Raw genomic sequence first — 24,132 nt, forward strand, 5'->3', positions numbered from 1 at the left:
ATGTTTGGTCATCTGGTTTACAGAGTTGAAGATCTAAAGAGAGATGAATTCTGACAACACCACAGGAAAATTATGAGATTTGGCCTCTATAGGGAGACTCATTGCTGGTTTCCTGGAGGGGGTGGTGGGGTAAAGGAGCACGCAGAGATCTGGGGACGCAGAGAAGGCAGAGATGTGGAGAACCAGAAGCACCCGGTTTCTAAGCTGGGTCCCTGGAGGACAGGAAGCAAATTGGTGTTGGCATTAAAGTGTGACTGCCCCAAGAGATTTTTGTAAAAGTCTGTTCACTGTAGAATTGCTTGTTGTCCTTGGCCATTTGGCCTGCTATAATCAACAGACATCTCCTTCTTATAGTTCTAGAAGATGGAAGGTCCCCAAGTTAAAGGCCCCAGCATATCTAATATTTGCTGAGGGCCTATTCCTCATAGACAGTGCCTTCTAGAGGTGTCCTCACATGGCAGAAGAGCAAATGGGGCTAATAAACTACTTTGGGTCTCTTTATAGTGGCACTAGTCCTCTCTGAAGGTGGTGTCCTCATAACCTAATCACCCTCTCTGAAGCCCCGCTTCTTAATACTATTAGATTTGGATTTAAGTTTTAACATATGAATTTGGGGGGCCACAAACATTCAGACCATAGCACTTGAAAGATTTCTTTTTTAAAGTCTAGTGCTCTCATCAGTGAGAAGAGTTGACGTCAGTCTGTATTTTTTGACTTAGAAAGCTAGCTAGGAATACAGATATGTCAGTGAAAAGAAGCAGCCCACTTCTGATAATAGCAAATGTGTAAAATTACATATGTAATTAAAAATTTTCTAGTGGCCATATTTTAAAAAGTAAAAAGCAAAATTAATTTGAATATTTTATTTAACCTAATATATCCCAAATAGTATCATTTCAACATCTAATCAATATTAGAAAGTATTAAGATGGTTTACTTTTTTCAGAAATGTTTTTAAAAAGTCCATGAGTTTGACACGGCACATTCCAGTTCACACTCATCATGTGGAAAGTGCATGGAGAGTCAGGTAGCTGCTGGTGCCTTAATGGACGGTGCAGATAAGGATCCTCAGCTAGAAAATATTTGAAGGAATACATCAAGGTTTTTGTTTTATTTTGATTTTTAATGTGACTATGAGTCACAGTGAAATAAGATTTTAAAAAGTATGAAATAAAAGGGATTTTGGAGACTTAAGGAGAAGGGAATCAAAGAAGTTTTAGTAGGAAGGATAACCAAGATGGTGAACTTGGATTAATTGTTCTTATAAGTCCCAAATGAAACTTAGACTTTGAGACTTGCATGTGAAACTGTTGTGTCATGGATACATGATGTGGTTGGATAGTTTTCTATTTTAAGAAAATAAGATTAACATAAATAGTGTTGTTTTTTTTTTTTTTTTTTTTTTAAAGGAGGGGGATGATTTTTTTGTGTGTCAAACATTGCTTTGGCTAAAGTGAAAAACTAAGAACTGACACTAGGTTTAAGCATCCCATGAGTCATTGGTGGCCTTGGACCAGTCTTTTCAGGAAAAGAGGATGAAAATTACACTGGACCTGTTCTAAGAGATCATGACAGGTGACCAATTGGAAATAGCAAATATAGTCAGCGCTTTGCAAGGGTAGAAGGAAGAAGAGGAGAGGAGTTAATTGTTTATTTTGGTTTGGTGTTTCTTTGCTTTTGCTTTATAAAGATCATTATAAAAATGATTCAGTAAAAGGAAAGGATTTCAGTATAGGGAAGGGGTGTTTTATTTGAAAAACAAAATTCACAGAGGGTATGATAGCAGCCTTCCCACATTTGAAGGATGTCATATGAAAGGGATTGGGCCCACTGGGTGTGTGGCCCTGGGCTAGACCTGAAATCACTGCACGCATGAGGTGTGATGAGACAAATTGGGTTCAGCACATGAAAGTCATTCCTGCAATGGGTGCTATCCCAAGGAAGGCTTTAGGATGCAGTTACATTTTCATTAGTGGAGATGCATCTGTGAGTTAGGCTAGTATTTCTCAACTATTTTATGTTTTCAGCACACTTTTGGTTATAACAATTTTGGTAGCTTATTTGAAAAAACTCAAAGTAATGTTAGCCAGTCAGCAGCAGTGAAAATGGATCATGCTCCCATGTGACAGTGACCTCAGAAGTACCCTCTGTTTTGTGCTGCCCTCTTGGTTGCCCATTAGTGCCTCTTTGTTGCTTGAGCAGAAGTGCACAGTGTTTTGAGTAAGGTTTCTTCTATGCTGGAAAGGCAACAGTCCTGTTTTCCAGTAAAAATTCACGTCCCTTTTTGTTGCTCACTGGTTATACCATTGCTCCTACTGGAAGAAATTTGTGCCCTGCTTTCACTCTGCACAGGGTCATATCAGTTGTTAGGCTCACAATTCAATCTGACGCTATAAAGGGCATATCAGTGATAATCTAAGGCAACAGAATCCACTCTCCCCAGCAAGCACAAAGGGATTTAATACTGATACAGGGAGTTAAGTGCTTACAGAGTCATTGGAAGAGCCAGAGAGGCAACTAGTTTGAGCCCCTAGGAATAGCTCTGAGCTCCCACAACACTCAGATTTGCCATGCTCAAGAAAGAAAGCTGCCACTTCCCAACAAGAAGCTAGTCAGGGCCAGGAATGGAGCTCAGTGGTGGAGCACTTGCCTGGCACAGCAAGTCCCTAAGTTCAGTCCTCATTACTGCAAAAGACCAAAACAAAACCAAGCTGATTAATCAAGAGGCCAGAGGCTGCTGCCACCTCTACCACTAACTCCAGAACCCCACTGTCAACTGGCCTGCCTCCCCAAAGCTGCCACTGCTACTTTAGACAGCTGCAGAATCAAGAAGCTGCTGACCCCAGAACCACAAAATCCTGTCACCATCTGCAAAAGCAAAAGGTTGCCTTGTACCCTCTCTCTTGATCTGCCTGGCTCCTTTCCAAACCACAGATGTGTGAGGACCTCTAATTCATGGAATCCACATCCATTGGGAACTCTAGCTTCAGAGGAGTCAAGGGCAGCTTAGTTTTGGCTTTCCAACTTGCACTGTGCAAGGGGGGTGAGGTGAGCATGGAGCAAGTCACCCACAGTATCGCCACGAGCAGTATGTCTCTTCAGTCATAGTGAAAGCAGCTTGGTCACATGGATGGGAAACTTGGTGGCACACTAGTCTAGGTGCCTCTGTGCCTTGGGGTGCCACTGCACAGCTGGCGCCCATTCTTGGGAGCCATCTTATTGGGCAAAGAGGTAAAAAGGGGCACTTCAGCTTCAGATGGAGGGCTGAGGTGGACTTTCCAGCCATAACTGCCAGTGACCTATAGCACAAATGGAAGTGAGGACATAAGCTCCTGCCTTGCATTTTATGACCAGAGAGAAGCACTGCCAGCCAAGAAGTATTTCCTAGCATCCACTCTGTACCTAGAGCCTGGGTTAATGTTTTGCAGGTGGTTGTCTGCACCCATGTGCCTGGCATAGTCCTCACAAAGCAGTAACCCGTTGGAGGTGAGAGAAGCAGGGAGAGGTCTGACCCAAGCTGCCAGTGACGTCACTCAGGGAAGGCACATTGCACCTGTTCTCCCTATTCCAAGGGAGTAGTTTCCCAGAGTTTTTGGCTTTCATAAATTTCAATGAGTTATTTACTCATCAAACAAATATATACAGAACACCTCTGTGTGCTTGGTGCTGGGGAGACCAGGTGAACAAGGCAGATGAGGTTCCTGCCCTTGTGGACTAGCATTCTAGTGGAGAGCAGTGGACCATACACCAACAGACAAGTGCATAATCAGGACAGCTTCAGACAGCGGTGAGTGCCAGGGAGTAGGATGCTACAGGATAAGGAGTGACCGAATGTGGGGGGCAGAATGTGTGCCAGGCCGAGTCAAAGACAGGCAGCTACTGATGTACAATGAGGTTAAGGTTGTTTCCAGCAAACAGGAGGAGGAATGTGCAAGATCAGGATGCTGGCAGGTGGGTGTGGCTCTGAGAAGTTCCTCTCGGTCCATAGGGAAAATGGCAACTTCAGTGCTCAGGACAGTGAGCCATCTGTCAATCCAAGGAGCCTCGTATGCCTTTTGTTGTGCCTGGAGAGCTGCCTGTTAGCACAGAGCCTCCTTTAGTGCTGCAGCTCTGTTCTTCCATGGTCTCTTCCCCCACCTTGTGAGCTTTGCAGGCCTGACCAGGTGCCACGGCTGCAGCTCTGTCTGGGGCTCCCAGATGAGTTCTCAGTGGGCTGCTGTTGCTTCCTCACGGCGCTCGGCAGAGGCTACCTGTGAAACAGGCCATGCTTCTCTTCACTCCCATCACTTCAGACCCTTAATCCTGAGACGTGAGGCACACGGGCCTTGGGGAGCCGTGGAAGAGAAAATGGTCAACTCTGCTCCTCAGAGCTTGGCAGTCCACAGGAACCCCATGCACAGAAACATTGCTCACAGGGTACCTTCAGGACCATTCTTCCCTAAAGGACACCTTAGTTCTGTTCATTTACAGATGGAGGCAGCTCTGTCTAGGTCTGTGTTTACCTGTTTGCTAGTGATGGGCAGGTCCACCTCAGCCCGCTCCTCTGAGCTGATGTGTCCTCTCCCGGCCTGGGCTGGAGCTCTCGTCTCTAGGAGCAGGAAGGATCTGGACACTGTGGGAATAGGCCCTCTGTTTTCACTGACTCCCACACTTCCCTGGTCCACTGAAGCCCTGGTTGCTGTGATGCTCTGCCCCTGTAGTAGGGCTTGCCTTGGTGTCCAGCTTTCCTCCCAATTCAGGGCAGCATGGCCACTCCAGAGAGGGTCTGGGTCCGTATGATCTCCCATGACCCACGACCCTTCTTTTGGTGGATTCATGTGTGCTTTTGCTTAACACCTTCCCAGAGTTTCAAGTAGTTCAGAAATAAGATACCCTTCTTTTCAGCCTTCTTCAGATTGGGCCGCTGCTTTTTAGAAAGCTGGGGCAGTGAAAAGAAAAAGAAGAAGCCTGCCCAGTTCTCACCCCTCCAAGTAGGTTGTGTCAGGGTCAGACCCTCAGGACATTCTTGCCCATTTCCCTCCCACTACATAACGTGCGGAGCCCCCGGGCTCTTTTGACAGCATGTGCACATAGCTGTGCAGCGGAGACCCTGGCCTTTCTCTTCTTTCAGTAACTGTCCTTCTTTCTATTGAGCTGTTGTTGGCTTTTATTTCCATGAGCTCCAAAAAGTTTTGCAACTCTCCAAGAAGTTCTTCAACTGTTGAAAGACAATAAAGATAAAATGTGTCAGAAGATTAAAGGAAACATACACTTTTTTTAAATTAGAAAATTAAAACAAGAAAAGATAAGAGGCAAAAAGATAAATGGATTATAGTTAACAGTGGGGAAACAGAAATGTAAGTAAAGAATTGAAGTGTGGAGAACTCTTATGAGTAAAGTTATGGTCAAAAGATAAAATTAAGGAGTGGGAAAGGTTTGAAAGAGCTAGTATTTAAGATTTTTAACAAAGTCATAAAGATTCAAGAAAAATAGCATGTTAAACTCAGTATTTTAAGATTAAAAATCTAAACAAATGTAAACAATGTGTAAGGTTATCTTGCTCTTTCTTGTTGGGGATGTACTTGTATGCATTTTGGAAAGATGTCCAAGAACTAAGGTTTAGGCAGAAAAGAAAGCCACAGAACATTGGATGGTCCAAGCATATATATTACATAGAGAGGAGTGATAGAAAACCAGAGGAAAAAGGGAGTGGAGTTTGGGGTTGTCACCAATACATGGGTCTCCTCAGGTCCCTTTACCTCTCCTGTGCTCAGAGGTAAAGGAACTTTGTGCACCTCCAGCACTCATAGGCAGCTCTTCTTAAGTGTCTTCCCTTGAACCCCTGCAGCTGCCTTGCGTACCTGGGCAGAGAGCGCCAAGTGCCTGGGCTACTCTCACCCTACCCCAAGGCCCTCAGCCAATGAAAGACTGCAGGAATGTGATCGTCCAGCTCCTCCTTATAGATGGGGACAACTCTGAGACATCACTTACCTCCTCTAGCAGCACTGTCAAAATATAAAGTGAGCTACATATAGAATTTTATATTTTCAACTAGCCACGTTCAAATGAATTCTTTTATCTTATTATCATTCAATATGTAATCAGTGTAAAAAATAATCGAGACATTTGACATTATTTTTTATTTGTACCAAGTCTTCCAGAGCCAGTGTGTGTCACACTTACGCAGCTCACTTCAGACTGCCCATGTTGGAGTTGCTCTGAAGTTATGTGGTGAGTGGCCGCTGAGCTGAGCTGAGCTGAGCAGCACAGCCTCCTTCAAATTGAAGCTGTCCCTTCAAAGGACTCTGCCAGAATTCGAAGCCTTACTTGGCCCCTTCCCGTTCCCTAGCCTGCTTCCTTCACTTCCTTTGGGGGTTTTGAGAATACTTTTTCAATTTCTTTTTTGCATACAAGTATTATCTTTGTACTGAAAAGAAATTTTAAGAGTTTAGAAAACAAAATGTCTCTCTCATCCCAGATCCCACAATGGGGATTAAATCTATTTGTTATTTTAGTGCCAAGGCAGCAGTAAACTCCTGTGCCACTGAGGCTTAGGAGTTGTGGGGCGCCTTTGCATAAAGAAAAACTGATTGCACAATAGAATGGCTACTTGGCTTTTGTCACAGGTTGAAAGCCTGAGACTTTGATGTCTGCTGCAATGGTAAGGGACCAAGGGTAAGATTTTCTAGAAGTCTGGGTCAGGTGTGCAGCATTTGGCTTCTCAGGGCCAGGAAAGGCAGTGGGGAGAGTGGAGTTATCACTGAGGAACACCAGGGGACCTAGCAAGAGAAGGTCCTGAATCCTTCCTCATGAGACATAGGTCACTAGAGTAACATCTGCTTTTTCAAGATGCCTGCAGCCTTGGGCCTGGGTGACACTGGCAGAACAGTTTCAAGTGATCAGTGCCTATCTCTTGATACCCAGCAGTGTGGAGTCACTTCCCTTGGCATCCAGCCCTGGGCAGGTGGCAGTACCCTGTGTAGACCCTTCCTCAGATAATACTGCTCTGGACCACTAGGCCTCTGACTTCTGCCTTAACATTATGAAGAGCACCTCTTGACCAAATGTCATCTAAGATTGCTTTTTTTAAAAACAATATTTTAGTTGGACACAATATCTTTATTTTATTTATCTTTATGCGGTGCTGAGGATCAAACCCAGGGCCTCGCATGTGCTAGGCAAGCACTCTACCACTGAGCCATAATCCCAGCCCCTAAGATTGCTTTTTACTTTTCCATTTCCAAGTAGCTGGATTTTGTGGCTCCTTTGTCTGTCACTTGAGGTAGAGGTGAGTGAAGATGCTGCCAGATGGCTCAGAACACCACTCCAGTCAAGAGGAGTAGGGATGCCTATGTTTCCTATACACCACCCGCTCTGTGCTAGAACTGCCTTTCCAACCTTCCTCCATGTGCCACCAGAGAAAGGGCAGGCACATCTCAGAGTACATTTCTCAGGTTATCCCATGAGCAACCTATTTGTTAATTCTACAGCATTGACTCTTTACATATTAAATGTTATTACTCTTAAAATATGTGATTTTTTTCCTTTTTGTCTCCAGTGTTGCCAGTCTAAGCCTTTATATGATTGTTCTTGGACATTTTAAACTGGAAATTTGATAAACCAAGTAGTACTGGAACTATCCCAGTGATGGTCGAGAGACCCACATTGTTCTCCTAAAGCATCTTAGACATAACTTCCTGTACTAAACCAATATTGCCTTTTTTTTTCTAAATAAGTTTGTGATTGTTTAAATACTCACTCTGAACTATATTAGTCCACTTTTATTTTTTTTTTTTTAAAGAGAGAGAGAGAATTTTTTTTTAATATTTATTTTTTAGTTTTCTGCGGACACAACATCTTTGTTTGTATGTGATGCTGAGGATCAAATCCTGGCAGCACGCATGCCAGGCAAGCGCGCTACCGCTTGAGCCACATCCCCAGCCCCCAAGTCCACTTTTCATTACTATAACAAAATACCTGAGACTGGGTAACTGTATAAAAGAAGAGGATCTCTGCCACGCGACCAGCGCTGGCTTCATGAAAGAAGGTTCGGTTCATAAGTAATTGCTAAGGAGTTTTAAATTAAAGAGACAAGACTCTCATTACCTTTAATACCAGCTCCGAGACGGCTTCTCCTAGCTCCCGCCTCCAACCACCTAATGCGGTGGTGAGGTTTACAGAAGAGACTAGCGAGAAAGAGAGAACACGCCAGGGAGTGGGCTTTAATTGGGGAACAAAAAATTCCAGGGAAAATCCCATCCAATGAAGGTTAAGAGGGACAGCATCCCAAGGTCAGGGGCGACGACTGGGTCTTCAGGGCAGTGGCCAGGCACGCCTCTGCACGGACAAGCCCTCGGACCTGGGAAAGGGTGGGGAAGGCTCTAACACAGCTGTGTCTAAGCGCCTCTCACCCAGCCAGGGAGGTAACTCAAATCACATGCGAGGATGGCCTCCCACAAGGATTATTTTGGTTTATAGTTCTTATCAAAGGGTGAGGACCATTTCTGATGATGGCCAACTTGTTGGAATTGTCCCAAGGTGGTACAAGATGTCACATGGCAAAAGATAGGGAGTGTACATGTGTGTCTGTGCCTCCTCTGGTCTTTCTATCTGTCTTTTTACAAAGCCATCAGGATTCAATCATGGGGGCCCCTCCTAGATGACCTTTTCTAATCCTAATCACCTCCAAAGGCCCCACCCCTAAAATAGCAGAATAAGTCTCCATCCTCTGATTCCTCACAGTGGGGACTCAATTTCAACACATGAACCCTTGGAGGACATAGAATGTCAAAACCAGAGCAAGATTCCTCTGACTTGACATTGTGGGCAACATACCTTATTGCTCAGGGATGAGATAAGATTTGGACTGTTCTGGGCAGCACCCCTAGCCCCAGGGTCCCTGAGTACCACTCTGCTGTAAAGGGCGTGCTTGGCATCCCCCTGCTCCTGGCTTATGAACAGCTGTCCTGGGAGGAAGAGGACAGGGCAGGCTTTGGTGGGCCTGTGTTCTTCTGTTTCTCAGAGCCTTTCCCAACTTCTTCTGCTTCAGCACAGCAACGCAGTCTCCCGGCCCACTGATGGAGCCGCTGACCAAGGGGTCCTGTGGGAGTCAGATGGCACAGACCCTCCTCTGGAAAGCAAAGTCGTCTCTCTCCTTTGGCATCCAGTCCCTTCAGACATGGCCAACGAAAGACCCTGAGCTAGAGTCCCAGGTCAACCTGTAAGTAAGTAAAAAAAGCAGGTCTCAGTTTGGGGCCACACTCATTTTAACATGAAATCCCTTAGTGTACAGGAGGAATATCTTTCAGGGGAGAGTGGGAAGGAAAGCGGTGTGGGTGTGATCTTGGAGACTATATTTCTATTTTCCTTTTTTGGTTACTGGGGATTGAACTCAGGGTCACTCGACCACTGAGCCACATCCCTAGCCCTATTTTGTGTTTTATTTAGAGATAGGGTCTCACTGAGTTGCTTAGCGCCTCACAGTTGCTGAGACTGGCTTTGAACTTGCGGTCCTCCTGCCTCAGCCTCCCAAGCCCCTGGGATTACTGAGCCTGGCATTGCATTTCTATTTTTGATGATGTCTTATTTATCTATTTATTTAACAATATTCATTGAGCACCTCTAGCAAGCCCCATACCAATAGAATATGGAAGAAAATAATTCTAATATAATACAGAAAAAATATAAGAATAATTGTATAAATGTTATGTTAAGTCCATTAGGGTGGTACTGTGTTTTCCTGTATATTCCTGAACCACAACAGGCCTTTGCTAGAATATGTGATATTTGTTGGATGAATGAATAAGTACATGGATATAGAAAATCCTATAGGAGAGAAGTGTTTAGATCTCCAGGGAAATCAAAGGCAACTAGCTAGCATATATGATTGATTTCAAAACAAAGGAAATGCTTCATCTATTCAATGCAACAAATATTTATCTATGCCTACTGTGTCCAGTGCTTTTGTGAAATCAATTCCTGGCTGGGGATATGGATCAAAATCACCTGTGAAGCCTGGGGATGTGTAGAGCACTTGCCTAGCTCCTGTTAGGTACTGTGTTTGATCCTCAGCACCACTTAAAAATAAATAAACAAACAAAAAAAGGTATTGTATCCATCTACAACTAAACATATTTTTTTAAAAAAATCACCTTTGGAACCTAAGAAACAACTCTGGCCTGAGGCCCACCCCCAGGGGTTCTGATTCAATGGATCTGGAGTGAAGGGAAAGAGGACCTGTTCCCCAAGGAGCTCACAGAGCTCATCCAGAGAGATGGACAAGTAACCCCCATGGTGCTAGAAAAGAAGCACTTATAAAACGCTGATGGAAGAAGTAGGCTCCTGAGAAGGGGCAGCAGCTGAGCTCGGCCTTGAGGTCAAGCCCAGCCCAGGTCGGGCAGGAGATGAGGGAAAAGGCCACTGTGAACAGAGGAAAGCCCCGTGGAACCTTCATCCTTGAGAGCTGTTGATAGACGTTCTCCCAGCCATTCTCAGCACATAGCAATCACCTAGGGAAAATAATGAACAGAAGTCTGCACTGTACCTCCAAAATTTCGAAGTATAGGATGGAACACAAGCACCATTATTTTTAAAAAGCTCCCCAAGTGGTTCTCATCTGTGACAAAAGTTGAGAAAGGCTGCGTTAAAATGTGACTCTCCGTAATTAAATACAAAATAATAATGAAGCCCTTAAATGCCTAGCAAAGGGATCTGAATTTCTATTGAGGCAATGGGAGCTGCAGAGGGCTTTGACGATCTTAGAGCTAATGCCCTTTGAAACGTAAAAGGTCCACTTAGGGTAGGTCAATTCGCGATCTGTGAGTCCCGTGGCTTTTCAAAGCCAATCCCCTACCGCCCATAAATTACCTCTTAGGTGAAGTGAGAACTGACTCTCCCGGTGATTTGAAACAGAACTCTAGGAGGTCAGTTAATGTTCAATTAACGAGCAAAATGCGCCTGTCAAAGGGCTGAGCCAGAGGAGAGGAAATCCAGGCAGGGCGTGGACTCCCACCCGCGGGGCGGCCGAGAACGCCGACCTTCCTGCCTTCCTTACTCATTGGAGGCCGGGGTTTGTGTGCCGAGCGTTGGCGGGTTACCCGAGACCTTCCGCCTGAACTCGGCGGGGGCTAGTGCTCACTGCGGACCGGCCAGCTCGGCCTCCTTCGTAGACTGGGAGACTGCGAGCCCCACGGTGCACCGCGCGGGTGACGTGTGAGGGGCGGGCAGGACTCCTGGAGTCCTGGGCGGGTCCCTGGTGATTGGCGGCCTCAGGGCTGACCTGGCTGCGGGCGGAGCGGGGGAAGTGCCTGTGTCCCTGCGGAGCCAAGGGAGCCCGAGGTGTGTGCTTTTGCTCATTAAGCTCACCCAGCGGCACGTGAGAATGGGCGTGTTGGACCATGCTCGGGGCACAGGCTGGAATTTGCCGGAGCCAACGTTGAGTTCTTTGGAAAACAAGCTAGAAAGGTGTTTCTTTAAGAATCTCTCATTCATTAAGTTATCCATTCAACAAATATTTATCTATCACCCATGTACAGGCATTTCCCCAAACATCCTAAATGCGTTTTCTCCTTTAGTCTTCACAAATGAAAAAAAAAAAAAAAAAATGAGGCTGCTACTGTTATCCCCGCTTTACACTTGAGAAAGCTGAGGCAGAAAGATTAAGAGAGTTGTCCAAGACACACAGCAGGGTTTCGAACCTAGGTTTGTCTAGCTCCAGTGCCCATCTCTCAACCCCAGAACACTCAGGTGTGCAATCAAGGTGTTTATGGAATGTCACTGGCCACAGGGCATTTTGGTACTGTCAAGTGAAGAATCTTATAGTCCAGTGCTGTACACCAATGAAACTGACCAAGCCAGAGCTGGGCCTTGTGCCAGGTGCTGGGGATGCAAAGGGGACTTATAAAAGTGTTGTTAGCTGGGACAGTCCAAAATTTCTCAGTGGAAAGAGCACTTGAAGTTGGGGAACTACCAGGTAGAGGTGTGGGGAGACCTTGAAGCAGTCTGATTTGGCTGATGCTTCTTGAGGAGTGGTGGGCAGTGAGCTTTGGTGGTTGGGTAGAGCCATGTCATTGGGGGAATGGGAACCCCTGGCCTTGACACTCTAGGCAGGGCATTGCACAATTAGAATTGCATATTGGAAAGAAAATAGTGTCAGGGGACAGCTAAATTGCATTTAGATGAGTCTGTTGGCAGTGGGGACCAATTAGAGTAGGAGACGAGAGTTCTAGTCGGGGCAGAAGGGATAGGCTGGACTTAGGAATATTTCAGAGGAAGATTAGAATGGACTTGATAAACCTGTGTCTTGACATAAAGTAACATCTCTGCTTTAAAGGAAATGAGAATATTGTTTATTCTGAGCCAAATGTGAGTGACCATGGCCTAGGAACATGGATTTGAGTTATCCTGAATGACATGTTCCACTGTGGAAGAGGTTGCATGAACTTTTTATAGCCAGAACAAATGTAAGTCATAAATCAATGTGTTTACCATTTACACTGGTAGGAGCATAGGGTAGATGAGCTGCAACGTGGCAAGGCATTCTTCTCTGTGGGTTTCAGATGTTAGAGCTTCTCCCCACCCCCTATCCTCAGTACTGGGGATTATATCCAGGGGCACTCTATCACTGAGCTACATCCTCAGCCCTTTTTATTTTTTTATTTTGAGACAGGGTCTTGCTAAATTGTTAAGGCCTCACCAAGTTGCTGAGTCTATTCTTGAATTTTTAATCCTCCTGCCTCAGCCTTCTGAGTCATGGGATAGGGGTGTGCCACCACACCCGGCTATTTTATAGCATTTTTAGCTTTAGGGTTAGAGAAGGCTAGATGTCTGCTAAGCTTAGCTATGCATTCTGAGAAGCTAATCTACTAGTCATAAGAATGTTGGGTCAGATAAAAAAGTTAGATAAATGGCCATTAAAGGGCCTAAATGTATAAATGCTACCAAGTCAGATTGTTTTTCTCTTGCTACCTGCACCTCCAACCTTGCAGCCTGCCTATCTCTCTACCTGTTGCCTCCTTGACTCCTGCTGTCCATTTTCTACCATGTCACAGGCCATGTCATATGCCACAGGCATCCTGGGTGTATCTTGCCAGCTTTGTGACTTGAGGGACATCTTCCCCATCCAGGAAAAGGAGCTGAGGAATGCCTTGAGTTGTCCATCCTGGCTTGTGGATCTCTGTCTGCTTCTTCTGGGATGGTCCTTTATTCAGGCAGATGTGTTAGTTCTTATTGCAATGGTGAGCTACAGTAGCCATGCAAAAGAAAAGGAGTGGTCAGAAGGCAGGAGAACAGGGCTCTAGTGGGTTGTGAAAGCCAGTGGAGGAGTGTCAAGGAGAAGGGGAGCAGTCTGTGGCCAGTCACAAAAATAACTTCAGAAATTTTGTCAAAAAATGGATCATGGAACCTGTTTAATTAGAGTCCCTAGTGGTGGGACTCAGGAATCTGGCTGATGGTGTCGAATGCAGCAGAAAGAAAGGTCAGGGATCAGAACTAAAAGCTGACTATAAACTTGCTGATCAGGAAGCCTGGGGAACTCTGAGACCCAGTGGCATGGGGCAGGCTGAGTGCAAGACCCTGAGGCATTTCTCACCTTTCCTAATGTGTAAACTTGGCTCTGGGCTATGCAAGAAAAAATTTCTAGTATTGTAGCAAAGTAAACGTATCAGAAAGATGGTCGTTCAGGGCCATCTGCCTTAAAAAGATATCAGCCAGAAGAGGAAAGGACAGAAAAAAGTTTGAAAATGTTTTAATCACTTCGGAATAATCTTCTAATTCTTGTTTACATCAGCCTTTCTTATGTTCAATTACAACATGCTACAATAAAGTTAGATTTCTTAAAAATCCTATAATTCAGACTCAATTCCTGTCACTAAGCTGAATTAGTAATAGTTTATTTTTTTTATCTTTGAGGAAAATAGACAAGTATTCAAAAGAGTTTGTCAGAGAGCATAATAGTAGGCAATTTTTTTTATTTAAACCTTTTTTTCAAAAATACCCTTTAGAAACTTCGAAAGATCTCATTTGTTCCTAGTTGAAGAGCCACTTTGTTTTAAAGCAGAGTGATGGAAAGTAAGCTTTTTGGTTTACTGTTAGAGGAATTCTATCCTGCTAATCTTGTGTTACCATGAAGAAACTTCTCCACTTTCCTGGGGCAGGGGCAAAGAGGTTGGGTAGCTAACCTGTCCCCTCCCCACTTCCTCTCTCCCTCTTGGGATCTGCTTGCCCATGGAGCTGGTGCCTCATCTCACCTCCTATTTCCATTTGGAAAATACACCTGAGTCTTCTAGAAGCTGGTGTAGAGGCCTGTCTGTCTCTGTCCCCTGCCGGAGCTTGTCAGTCATGAGACAGCAATTCCCCTGGCCACCATCTGGGCAGCCGTCTGCCCCTCTACAGATCCAACTCTCCCACAAGAGGGTTGCTCCAGGTCTGAACATGGAGGACACAGTAGGAAGCCCATTTGGCTGTAGGACTGGCCTCTTTTGCCAAAGAAACACTGATGGTAAGGAAGTTCATGTTTTTATTCCCATTTGTTTGATTCCTGTCGCTAATTCTCTACTGATTCCAAACACAGAGGAGAGAGGGGTTGATTTTTGGTAAGCTCCCAAAGCTTCAACAGTTGTGAGGTAGGCAGGGATATTGTGGGGTGGGTCTGCTTCTTTATTCCCTTGTTCTTCCCCATCTGAATGGAGTCCCCGGCTTGTGGAAAGTACACACCAAGTATTTATTAAGTGTGAGTTAAGAGTAATAAAGCAGAGATGCCAGTGGAATGCTAAAGCAGACACAGTGGAGATAGAAAGGGGCAAGGAGCAAGAAACTGAAAGATGTCGCAGGATTCTATAAACATGGTCATGTGCAAAAGTGCATGCTCAGGGTCATGCATTGCAGCAGTATTAGTAATAGCAAATATCGGAAACCATTAACTGGGGAGTTGGTTCAATACAACATGATATAGCTATTCAGTGGAATACTACACAGCCATGAGAAAGAATACAGGAGCTTTTTGGGTACAGATTTGGAAAAATCACCAAGATATGTCAAGTGGGAAAAAAAAGAACAAGATCAAGGAGGAGGATTGTACATGCAATTAACATTCATTATCCATGGGGGATTGGTTCCACACCCCTGCAGGTACCCAGAACTGTGGATTATGTGAGACAGTGTGGTTCACTACATTGTCCTTCCATATGCTTCATATCACCTTGATTTTACTTATAGTAACAGTCAATACTGTGTAAATGGTTATTTAGGGAATAATAATAAGAAAAAAGAGTCCTTATGTGTGCAGTACTGATGCAATTTTTTCCAGATATTTTTGATTTGTGGTTGGTTGAATCTGCAGATGTGGAGCCTGTGGATACGGAGGGCTGACTGTAATACACTCCCATTTGTGTAAGCAGAGGGGAACATGTATTGCCCTTTCCTTGTAAGTGTACACATCACCTCTGGGAGATACACAGGAGCGTTCCAAGTTGCCTATGTGGGGCAGGAGGGGGCAGGTTTTCCCCTTGAGGTCTATGTGCTCTGAGTTTTAAAGCAAGCAAGTGTGTTGTTCCTTTGAAGAATGAAACACAGGTACACAGATACAGTCACACAATTTTCCAAAGGGACGTGGTGGCGGGGAGCTATCGCAGGTGACTGATTAACTGTTGATTTGAGAGAACCCTGGAATGTTCCCAAATGGCTGGGAGGAGTCAGGAGGAAATCCGGTTTGGGCTGTGTTGGGTGGGCGGGGGGTGGCTTCTGGGGCGTCTGTGGACTGTGTCCAGAAGCCAGATGTCTGAGCTTGCAGGTGGGGAGAAGGGTCCAGTTGGGTGTTTGACTGGGAGCGTGATTAGCATTGAGGTGATATTAGAAGGCCCAGGAGCAATGAGGCCCCAGGAAGGGAGGTGGCCTGAGTTGAAGGGAGAGGAAGGTAGATGGTAATTTGTCGCGTCCGGCCAAAGGAGCCAAGTCCGGCGAGGGACGGCGAGGTTAAAAGACACAGGACACCAAGGTTCTTCATCCAGGAGAGAGAGATTTTATTTTCCCCCCCCTTTATATATCCTCCCATACTCTGGGTTAAGCATACGCACACATACACACATTTTTTACTGTAGGAAGCGGTTTCGGGCAGCCTTAAGCAAACTAGGTCTGGTTTTGCAGATTGCTCATGCAAGGCCCAGCTTGGCCAGCTAATCAGTAGGTACAATCTGTCCCAAGTGCTCTATGAGGGCAGATAGACAGGAAGCCCACAAGGCTGATTCAGACTTCAGTGGAAGTCCACAAGGCTGATTCAGACTTCGGTGGTTTTCTCGCCTTCACATGCGAAACAAAGAACAGGAAACTTATTCTTTTCCCTGTTTTAGGGCCAGGGGCTCCACTACAAGTCCCCCTTTTTTGTTTTTCGCAAAGTGGAGGCGGAATCAAGTGGCCCCTGTCTTAGGTCGTCTACCGCCCTCATGTCACTTACCCGTCTCTGGGGAGGCCCTGATCCCCTGTCTTAGGTTGTGACATGAGCGTAGAAGTTGCCCGTCTCTGGGTACCACAAGATAAACACACCGAAGGAGCCGTTTTATGGGAACCGATTACATTTTTAAATGAGCAAGCCAGACCTGTGGAGAATCACCCTGTTCTAGAGCTGCAAGAGCCTGTACAATCATTGCCTTTTTTTGCGTATGGCGAGCTTTAAGGCGACAGAGAAGCCACAAACAAAGTACAACACCAAAGCAACACATTGTCCCAAAAATGCCCATTCCCACCCATTCCTTAAAAAAGGAAAAGGCAGAGGACAGCCAACTGGTGAGTTGACCCAAAGTCACTGGTTCGACATGGGTACTATTCAAAACAGCAATCTGAGTCAGTTGAGACTGGATCAAGTTTTCTGCTTCCAAGGACCAGGTTCCGGACAGGTATTCTCCGATGATGCGAGAAGCATTTCTGGAATCATTAAATCTGACAGAGGTTATACATAAATGTGCACGTTGATCAATACAACCCAAATGTACCAGATCAGACAATTCCTCAACTTGAGCCTGAAGCAGATCTATCCTTTGATTAGCAGCCAAAATTCCAGATAAAATATGTTGATTGATTTTACTTTGAGATTTAAGTACAGTGGATGTTTGTTGAATAACTTGATTAATAGTGGCAGCAGTTTGTACTTGGCTGGCCATGGCAACTCCAGCTGTAACAGCCGCAGCTGCGGAAACTGCAACAGCGGTAACTATAGCCGCTGTAATTCCAAAATCTCTACGCTGTCTTAGCAGCTTGACAAGAGGAAAATGGTCAGAATCGGCAGTAACAGGAATCGGCACAAAGGTTGGAATTTTCATCACTACTGCTACGGACCAAGAGGCATTCCAACATTCGGCCAGGTAACAGGTGACATTAGAACAGTCTAAAAAATCTTTGGTGGAGTCATTAGCCAGCAGAAACAGGAAAGGGGACTGGAGGCAAACTGGGGCAGGAGGCAGAGAGGCATTAGTAAATAAGGAGTTATAGGAACGAGGTGTGAAGCGCCGGCCATTGTGAGTCTCAGCGACGGACCCAGAAACATTATGAAGCCAGTCCCGAGTTCCCAGAAATTGCGCCACTGCAGAAATATCCGCCGTGGCCCCCCGTTCATTTGCCACCAGCCACTGAAACCAGGCCCAGCCATCCCCAACCGAAGAGTTGCCACTAGAAGCGTTAAGAATGAACCTCTTTAGTGAGGGGGAAAGGGAGAATCCATCAGTAACCTGATGTTTGTCCCAAGACGAGCCCTGACAGGGCGTAAAGACTGGAGGGAATTCTTTATTAGGAGTACACAGGGGAGAGGCTCGGAAACCGGTAGCATTATGGGTCTTATTCTTTGGTGTCATGGGTACTACCACCTCCGAAGTTGTCATTAGGGTAGTAATATTTAGGGTTCCATTAGAGGTGTCACCCGAGCCACTTTGCATCCCCTGGCTTACTTGTGTGAGCGCAGCTAAAAGCATGCCATCTGACACCTTGCTTGACTGCATGGGATCTTCCCAGACAGTCACATTTTTAACTCGGAGGGAGATGCAATTATTTTTGCTCATGGCAAAGCAAAAAACTCCCTTAAGGGACACACGGGACCCATTAAAAGGAGTAATGGAATCTCCCCGGGGTGCAAGGCAAGGTGCATTTAAGTCACATGAAGTGGAGAAAAGAGTAGGGAGAAAACTAGAATTAGCATGAACTGGCAGTGGCATAGGCCAAGCTCGGGCCACCGCCCACCATTGCCCCTCTTCACCCCTTACCATTGTTAGAAGGAACAGCGAAACCAGGAGCCATCCCGGGAGAATCATTTTGAAAGTCAACCACTTCTTCCCTTTGTTGCACGGGTTTAACACAGCGCTCTGGGATCCAGATGGGCTTATCAGCTCCTGGAGGAAAAACGCACACAGCCCCTCTTACCCTTGCCAGGAGCGGAGCCGGTGGCTGCCACTGCCCTGTGGCCAGATCCTTCCACTTTACCTATGCCTGCTGCATCTCAGGAGAAGAAAAATGCCACTGCGCTGCCGAGCGGCCTTTAGAATCGACAAGCAAAAAATTTAAAGTGAATAAAGTTATACTTAGAAGTGCTTGTGGTCCCTGACAACTCCGGTATATCTCCCCCTCTTTTGTTTTTTGTAAATAAGTTTTTAAATGTTGATGGGCTCGTTCCACGATAGCCTGTCCCTGTGGGTTGTAAGGGATTCCAGTCTTGTGATTGATTTCCCATTGGGTGCAAAACCGTTGGACTGCCTGGCTTGCATAAGCAGGACCATTATCGGTCTTGAGGCATCGTGGGGTGCCCATGGAGGAAAAGGCTTTTAGAAGATGACTGATTACGTCCTTAGCCTTTTCTCCAGTATGTAAGGTGGCAAAAATGAAGCCAGAATATGTGTCAGTGGAAACATGTATAAAGGAGAGCTTACCAAAGCAAGTGTGTAACATCAGTTTGCCAGACATCATTAGGTTGTAGTCCTCTTGGATTAACCCCAAGGGAAGGAGAATGAATAAATGGTGCACAGGTTGGACATAATGAGACAATTTGTAAAGCTTGGTCTCGTGAGCATCCCATATGGAAGCGTAAAGACTGGGCATTTAAGTGAAATTTGTTATGGAATTGTAGGGCCTTATCATATTTAGTTGTTACACAGGAAAGGCCGACAGCATGAGTAGCAGCGTCTGCCTTTGTATTGCCTTCTGCCAAAGGTCCAGGGAGCCCCGAATGGCTTCGGATGTGGCCAATGTATAGAGGATCTTGTCTGGCCCAAATGAGAAGCTGAACTACCTGTAGTTGTTCTGTGATGGTGGATTGCTTTCCAATATATGATGCTGTTTCTATGACTAGAGCCAGATTAGCTACATACAAGCTGTCAGTATATACATTAAGGGGAATGGAACTATAAACTTTGAGAGCTATAATTAAAGCTTCAACTTTTGTCTTTTGGGCCGACTGACCTGACACAGGTCGTCGGTGGATTTGGGATCCATCAAAAACGACGGCAAATCCATTTTTGGCCCCATCTGTATATACAGTTTGGGCCTTTGGAATAGGTTCTCTTTTTATAATCCTTGGGAAGATGATAGGACACCTTTTAAAGCCCTCCAAAAGTCTATGTTTAGGAAAGTGATTATCAATCTGACCCTTAAAGCTGCACAGGAAGAGACACCAAAGGTCATGTCCTTGTTGTAACTTGTGTATCATATCTTGAGTGTAAGGTTGAATAAGTATGTCAAAGGTTTTTCCAAACAATGTATCACCCAAATATTTAGCCTTTCAAATTAAGTTAATAACTAGCTCATAAAAGGGAGTCAATACCCGGGGGTTAGAAGCCGGCAAGTGGACCCAATAAATGGGACCCGTTTGCCAGAACACTCCTGTGGGAGTAATTTTAGAAGGTAGAACTATAAATGACAAGGGCAGAGAATAATCTATCTGCATAATCTGCATGTCCTGCAGAGCCTCTTCTATTAGCCTCAGTGTTCTTAAGGCTTCTGGTGTGGGTACTCTACACGACGTAGGAGAAGGATCTCCTCTCAAGAGGTCATACAGGGGTTTGAGCTCTCCGGTTGGAATGTGAAAAGACGGGCGCAGCCACTGTATTTCTCCGAGGAATGTCTGCCACTGATGCAAAGTTTTGAGCTGATTTATCTGGAACTGGGGTCTCTGGGGAAAGATTCCTATGTTATTAATGATGTATCCCAAATAATTGTAAGGGTGTTGAAACTGCACCTTTTCGGGTGCTGTGACCAGCCCTGCCCCTTTTAGAAGGGATTGGAGGACTTCATAAGACTGAAGAAGCCTTTCTTTTTTGGGTCCTGCCAGTAAGATGTCATCCATATAATGAATGAGGTAGAGCTGTGGGAACTGCTGTCGAAAGGGCCGTAAAACCTCAGCTACAAAATATTGGCACATTGTAGGACTATTAGCCATCCCTTGAGGTAAAACGGTCCATTCATACCACTGGTAAGTTTCCCTAAAATTTGTGGAAGGCAAGGAAAAAGCGAAACGCTTTCGGTCTTGTGGGTCCAAGGGGATAGAGAAGAAACAATCTTTTAAGTCTATAACAATAAGATGCCAATCCTTTGGGATCGCAGTAGGAAAAGGTAGCCCTGGTTGTAAGGGTCCCATGGGTTGCATAGTTTTATTAATGGCCCGTAGGTCCTGAAGAAGTCTCCATTTCCCAGACCCCTTTTGTATGACAAAAATAGGGGTATTCCAAGGGGAGGTAGAGGGCACCACATGTCCCAACTTAAGCTGGTCTTGAATCAAAAGGGAAGCGGCCTGTAATTTGTCTTTAGTTAGGGGCCACTGCTCTACCCACACAGGGTCATCTGATAACCAAGTAATGGACAGTGGAGGTGGCCGCACTTCAGTGGCCCCTAGGATAAATTTTCCAGTCTTCTCCAGTCTCTTCCCCGCCGGGTAACCTGTTCTGCTGGATCCACAGGTGATATTCTGCCCTCATGTCTCTTTCCTAGTCCTCTTCCAGGGATCCATCCCATGTCTAGCATTGTGTCATTAACAAAGTCATTATTTCCTTTTAAAGTCTGGGTAGTGAGAATAGCCCCCATTTGATGAAGCAAGTCCCTCCCCCAAAGGTTTGTGAGGAGTCCAGTAACTACATAGGGCTGGAAATGGCCACTATGTCCTTTGTTATCTCTCCATTTTAAAAAGGAAGCACTTTTTTTTGGTCGGGTCTGTCCTATTCCCTGTAGTACAGCTGAGGGACTCTGGAGGGGCCAGGCAGGTGGCCATTGTTTTTTAGAAATGACAGAGACATCTGCCCCCATATCTAGTATTCCCTTGAAAGCCTTATCCTGTATCTCAATGGTCAGGTTGGGACGTGAATCCAAATGAGCTACCCAGAAGGCCCGGGGAGTTCCAGTAAAGCCAAAGCTGCCTTCGCCCCGGGACCCATGGAGGGCGTGTCCAGGAATGGAAGCTAAGGGTAGCAGCAGCAATTGAGCTATATGCTCCCCGGGGGGAAGAATAACAATTCCTTGGGTAGCTTTTACTACTATTTTTATCTCTCCCTGATAATCAGTATCAACAACCCCCGTAAGAATCTTTAAGCCCCACTGAGTTGCGCTACCTCATCCCAACACTAGTCCCACCGTCCCCTCTGGAAGGGGTCCAAAAACCCCAGTAGGCAGCGTCTGAGGTCCCATTTGGGGAGTTAATACCGCTCGGGAGGTGGAACTGAGGTCCAGTCCTGCACTTCCTGGTGTTCCCCTGGGGAGTTCCCAGATAGAAAGGGGTTGGTCAGTGGGAAGCGGCGGAGACGCCCACTCCCCAGGGCACTGTTCTGTCCCTGCACTGCCCCGTACACTTTGGCTTCCGGGGCCCGGGGCGGGCCCCTGTTCCCGTTTCCCGACGGTATTGGGTTACCCTGGATGTCAAATTTTGACCTGCACTCACTGCTCCAATGATTCCCTTTATGACATCTAGGACAAATTCCAGGCATCCCTCTGCCAGCACCCTCGCTCCTTTCCGGGCAGTTTCTCCTTATATCTCTTTTTTTTCCACATTTAAAACACCCCTTAGAGCGGGTTCCCCTGTTATCAGATTTTTGTAGTCCAGTCTTAAGGGCAGCAGCCAAAACCTGACCAGTAATATGAGGCCCATCTATATCTTTGTATGCTCGAATCATGTCATCTGTACTTTTGGCTCGGGAGGATTTGATGGCATTCTGGCAATAAGTGTTAGCATTTTCATATGCCAGTTGTCTGATAAGTGGCATAGCCTGTTCCAGATTAGGGAATATTTTTCCAGCAGCCTGCATTAGGCGGGCTATAAAGTCCGAATAAGGTTCAGAGGGCCCTTGAGAGATCTTGGAAATTTTTGTTTCAGTCTTAGAAATGGGCAGGGCTTTCCAAGCATGGACCGCAGCTGAGGCTATTTGAGCATAAACACCTGGGTCGTAATTAATTTGTTGCCCTATGGTGGCATACTGCCCAGTTCCTGTTAACATTTCAACATTGCGTCTTTGATGGCCCGCATTTAGGTTAATCTGAGCCAGCTCGCGGCACCTTTCGTGATATTCACTTTTTCACAATAAGAAATCCCCTCCAGACAACACAGCCCTGCAAAGTTGCTGCCAATCATTGGGAATCAATTGACTGGCTGAGAAAGACTCGAAGAGGGTCAATGTGAAAGGGGCATGAGGTCCATAATTAATGACCGCCTCCTTAAGCTGTTTTATGTCCTTAAAGGCTAGGGGGACATGGGCTCTGGCCGGCTGTCCATCAGCATCAGCGTTTTCGATCATTGGGAAAACCTGAGCTGCTCTAGAACCCCAATAGACTCCCACCCGTCTATTAGGGGTGTCCTCATCCCAGTCAGGATTATAGGGAGGAGGCGCGGCAACTGAGGGGGCGCTAGGCACCCTCACATTCGCCCTTTTAAGGCAATGTTTCAATTCCTCTATCTCTCTTTCTAATCCCTCCTCTTCCTCAGAGAGAGAACTGGGGTCCTCAAACTCCTTTTCGGGCTTAGAGATCTGGAGGTGTTTCTTATTCCCCGAGCCCGAGTCCTCAAGAGGACCCTCATCCTTTAAGGACTCGGCCATTTGTTCCTCCTGTACCTGATTTAGGGCCTGTTCACATTCAGCAAGTTGTTCCTTGATTTTGACCTTATCTGTCAGTAAAGCATCCTTCACCAATCTCCATAAGGAGAAGGTGGCGATTGGGACGCTATCCGAACCCCGGTCCCGCAATAATTTCTGAAGGTCATGCCTCACTAAATCCCAATCATTATTATTAAGAAATCCCCCTGTCAGAAACCAAGGACATGCCTGGGCAATTATTTCAACAAATTTAGTTGCAGTTTTGGTTTTGATTCCTGTTCCTTGTGCATTCAACAGTTCTTTCAGTTCGTTGGCCAGACGAACTTTTGCTGTTGAATTTCCCATGGTACGTACCCTTTTTCCTTTAAATTACCTTTAAACCAATCCTCCCCCTTCTACCTTTAGAAGGTGAGCCCCGTCCACTTACCCCTGCTTTCCGGATCTCGGTGGGACCTCCAATTGCCGCGTCCGGCCAAAGGAGCCAAGTCCGGCGAGGGACGGCGAGGTTAAAAGACACAGGACACCAAGGTTCTTCATCCAGGAGAGAGAGATTTTATTTTTCCCCCCCTTTATATATCCTCCCATACTCTGGGTTAAGCATACGCACACATACACACATTATTTACTGCAGGAAGCGGTTTCGGGCAGCCTTAAGCAAACTAGGTCTGGTTTTGCAGATTGCTCATGCAAGGCCCAGCTTGGCCAGCTAATCAGTAGGTACAATCTGTCCCAAGTGCTCTATGAGGGCAGATAGACAGGAAGCCCACAAGGCTGATTCAGACTTCGGTGGTTTTCTCGCCTTCACATGCGAAACAAAGAACAGGAAACTTATTCTTTTCCCTGTTTTAGGGCCAGGGGCTCCACTACAGTAATCATTCAAGATAACATGGAGTTAAAGATGCTGCTGATAGACTGAGGCACACGAAAAGGACTCATTTGTTGTGGCTCCATGTGACCTAAAATCAGGAAGGAAGATGGCCTCGCTCTCTGCAAGGACATGCTGGCCCCTTTCTGGACTCACTGTTGAGCTCCGGGTCCCCTGCAGGAATAACAAAGCAATCAATTTTCCCCAAGGAAGTTAGGCCATTACTAAGAACTGTGTTCCTTTGAC

General features: G+C 45.8%; 1 protein-coding gene and 2 long non-coding RNA genes across 5 annotated transcripts in view; 1 reads left to right on the plus strand and 2 right to left on the minus strand.

The window, feature by feature from the left end:
* Garnl3 (GTPase activating Rap/RanGAP domain like 3) overlaps positions 1-24,132 on the plus strand; it is a 151,652-nt gene that overhangs the window by 3,521 nt on the left and 123,999 nt on the right. For all 3 annotated transcript variants that reach the window (XM_071600977.1, XM_071600978.1, XM_027944074.2), the window contains exon 2: positions 9,029-9,199. In XM_071600977.1, the coding sequence (XP_071457078.1) occupies positions 9,029-9,199 (171 nt within the window). The remainder of the gene's footprint in view (positions 1-9,028; positions 9,200-24,132) is intronic.
* On the minus strand, positions 8,082-11,145 carry LOC114099702 (uncharacterized). Its single transcript, XR_003583948.2, has 3 exons — positions 10,846-11,145; positions 10,427-10,487; positions 8,082-9,197 (listed from the first exon to the last, which is right to left on the minus strand). It is a non-coding gene; the product is annotated as an uncharacterized lncRNA (long non-coding RNA).
* On the minus strand, positions 15,972-23,883 carry LOC114099695 (uncharacterized). Its single transcript, XR_003583947.3, has 3 exons — positions 23,449-23,883; positions 18,222-18,347; positions 15,972-16,908 (listed from the first exon to the last, which is right to left on the minus strand). It is a non-coding gene; the product is annotated as an uncharacterized lncRNA (long non-coding RNA).

Source organism: Marmota flaviventris, chromosome 13, assembly GCF_047511675.1.
Source record: "Marmota flaviventris isolate mMarFla1 chromosome 13, mMarFla1.hap1, whole genome shotgun sequence".
Classification (NCBI taxonomy): Eukaryota; Metazoa; Chordata; class Mammalia; order Rodentia; family Sciuridae; genus Marmota; species Marmota flaviventris.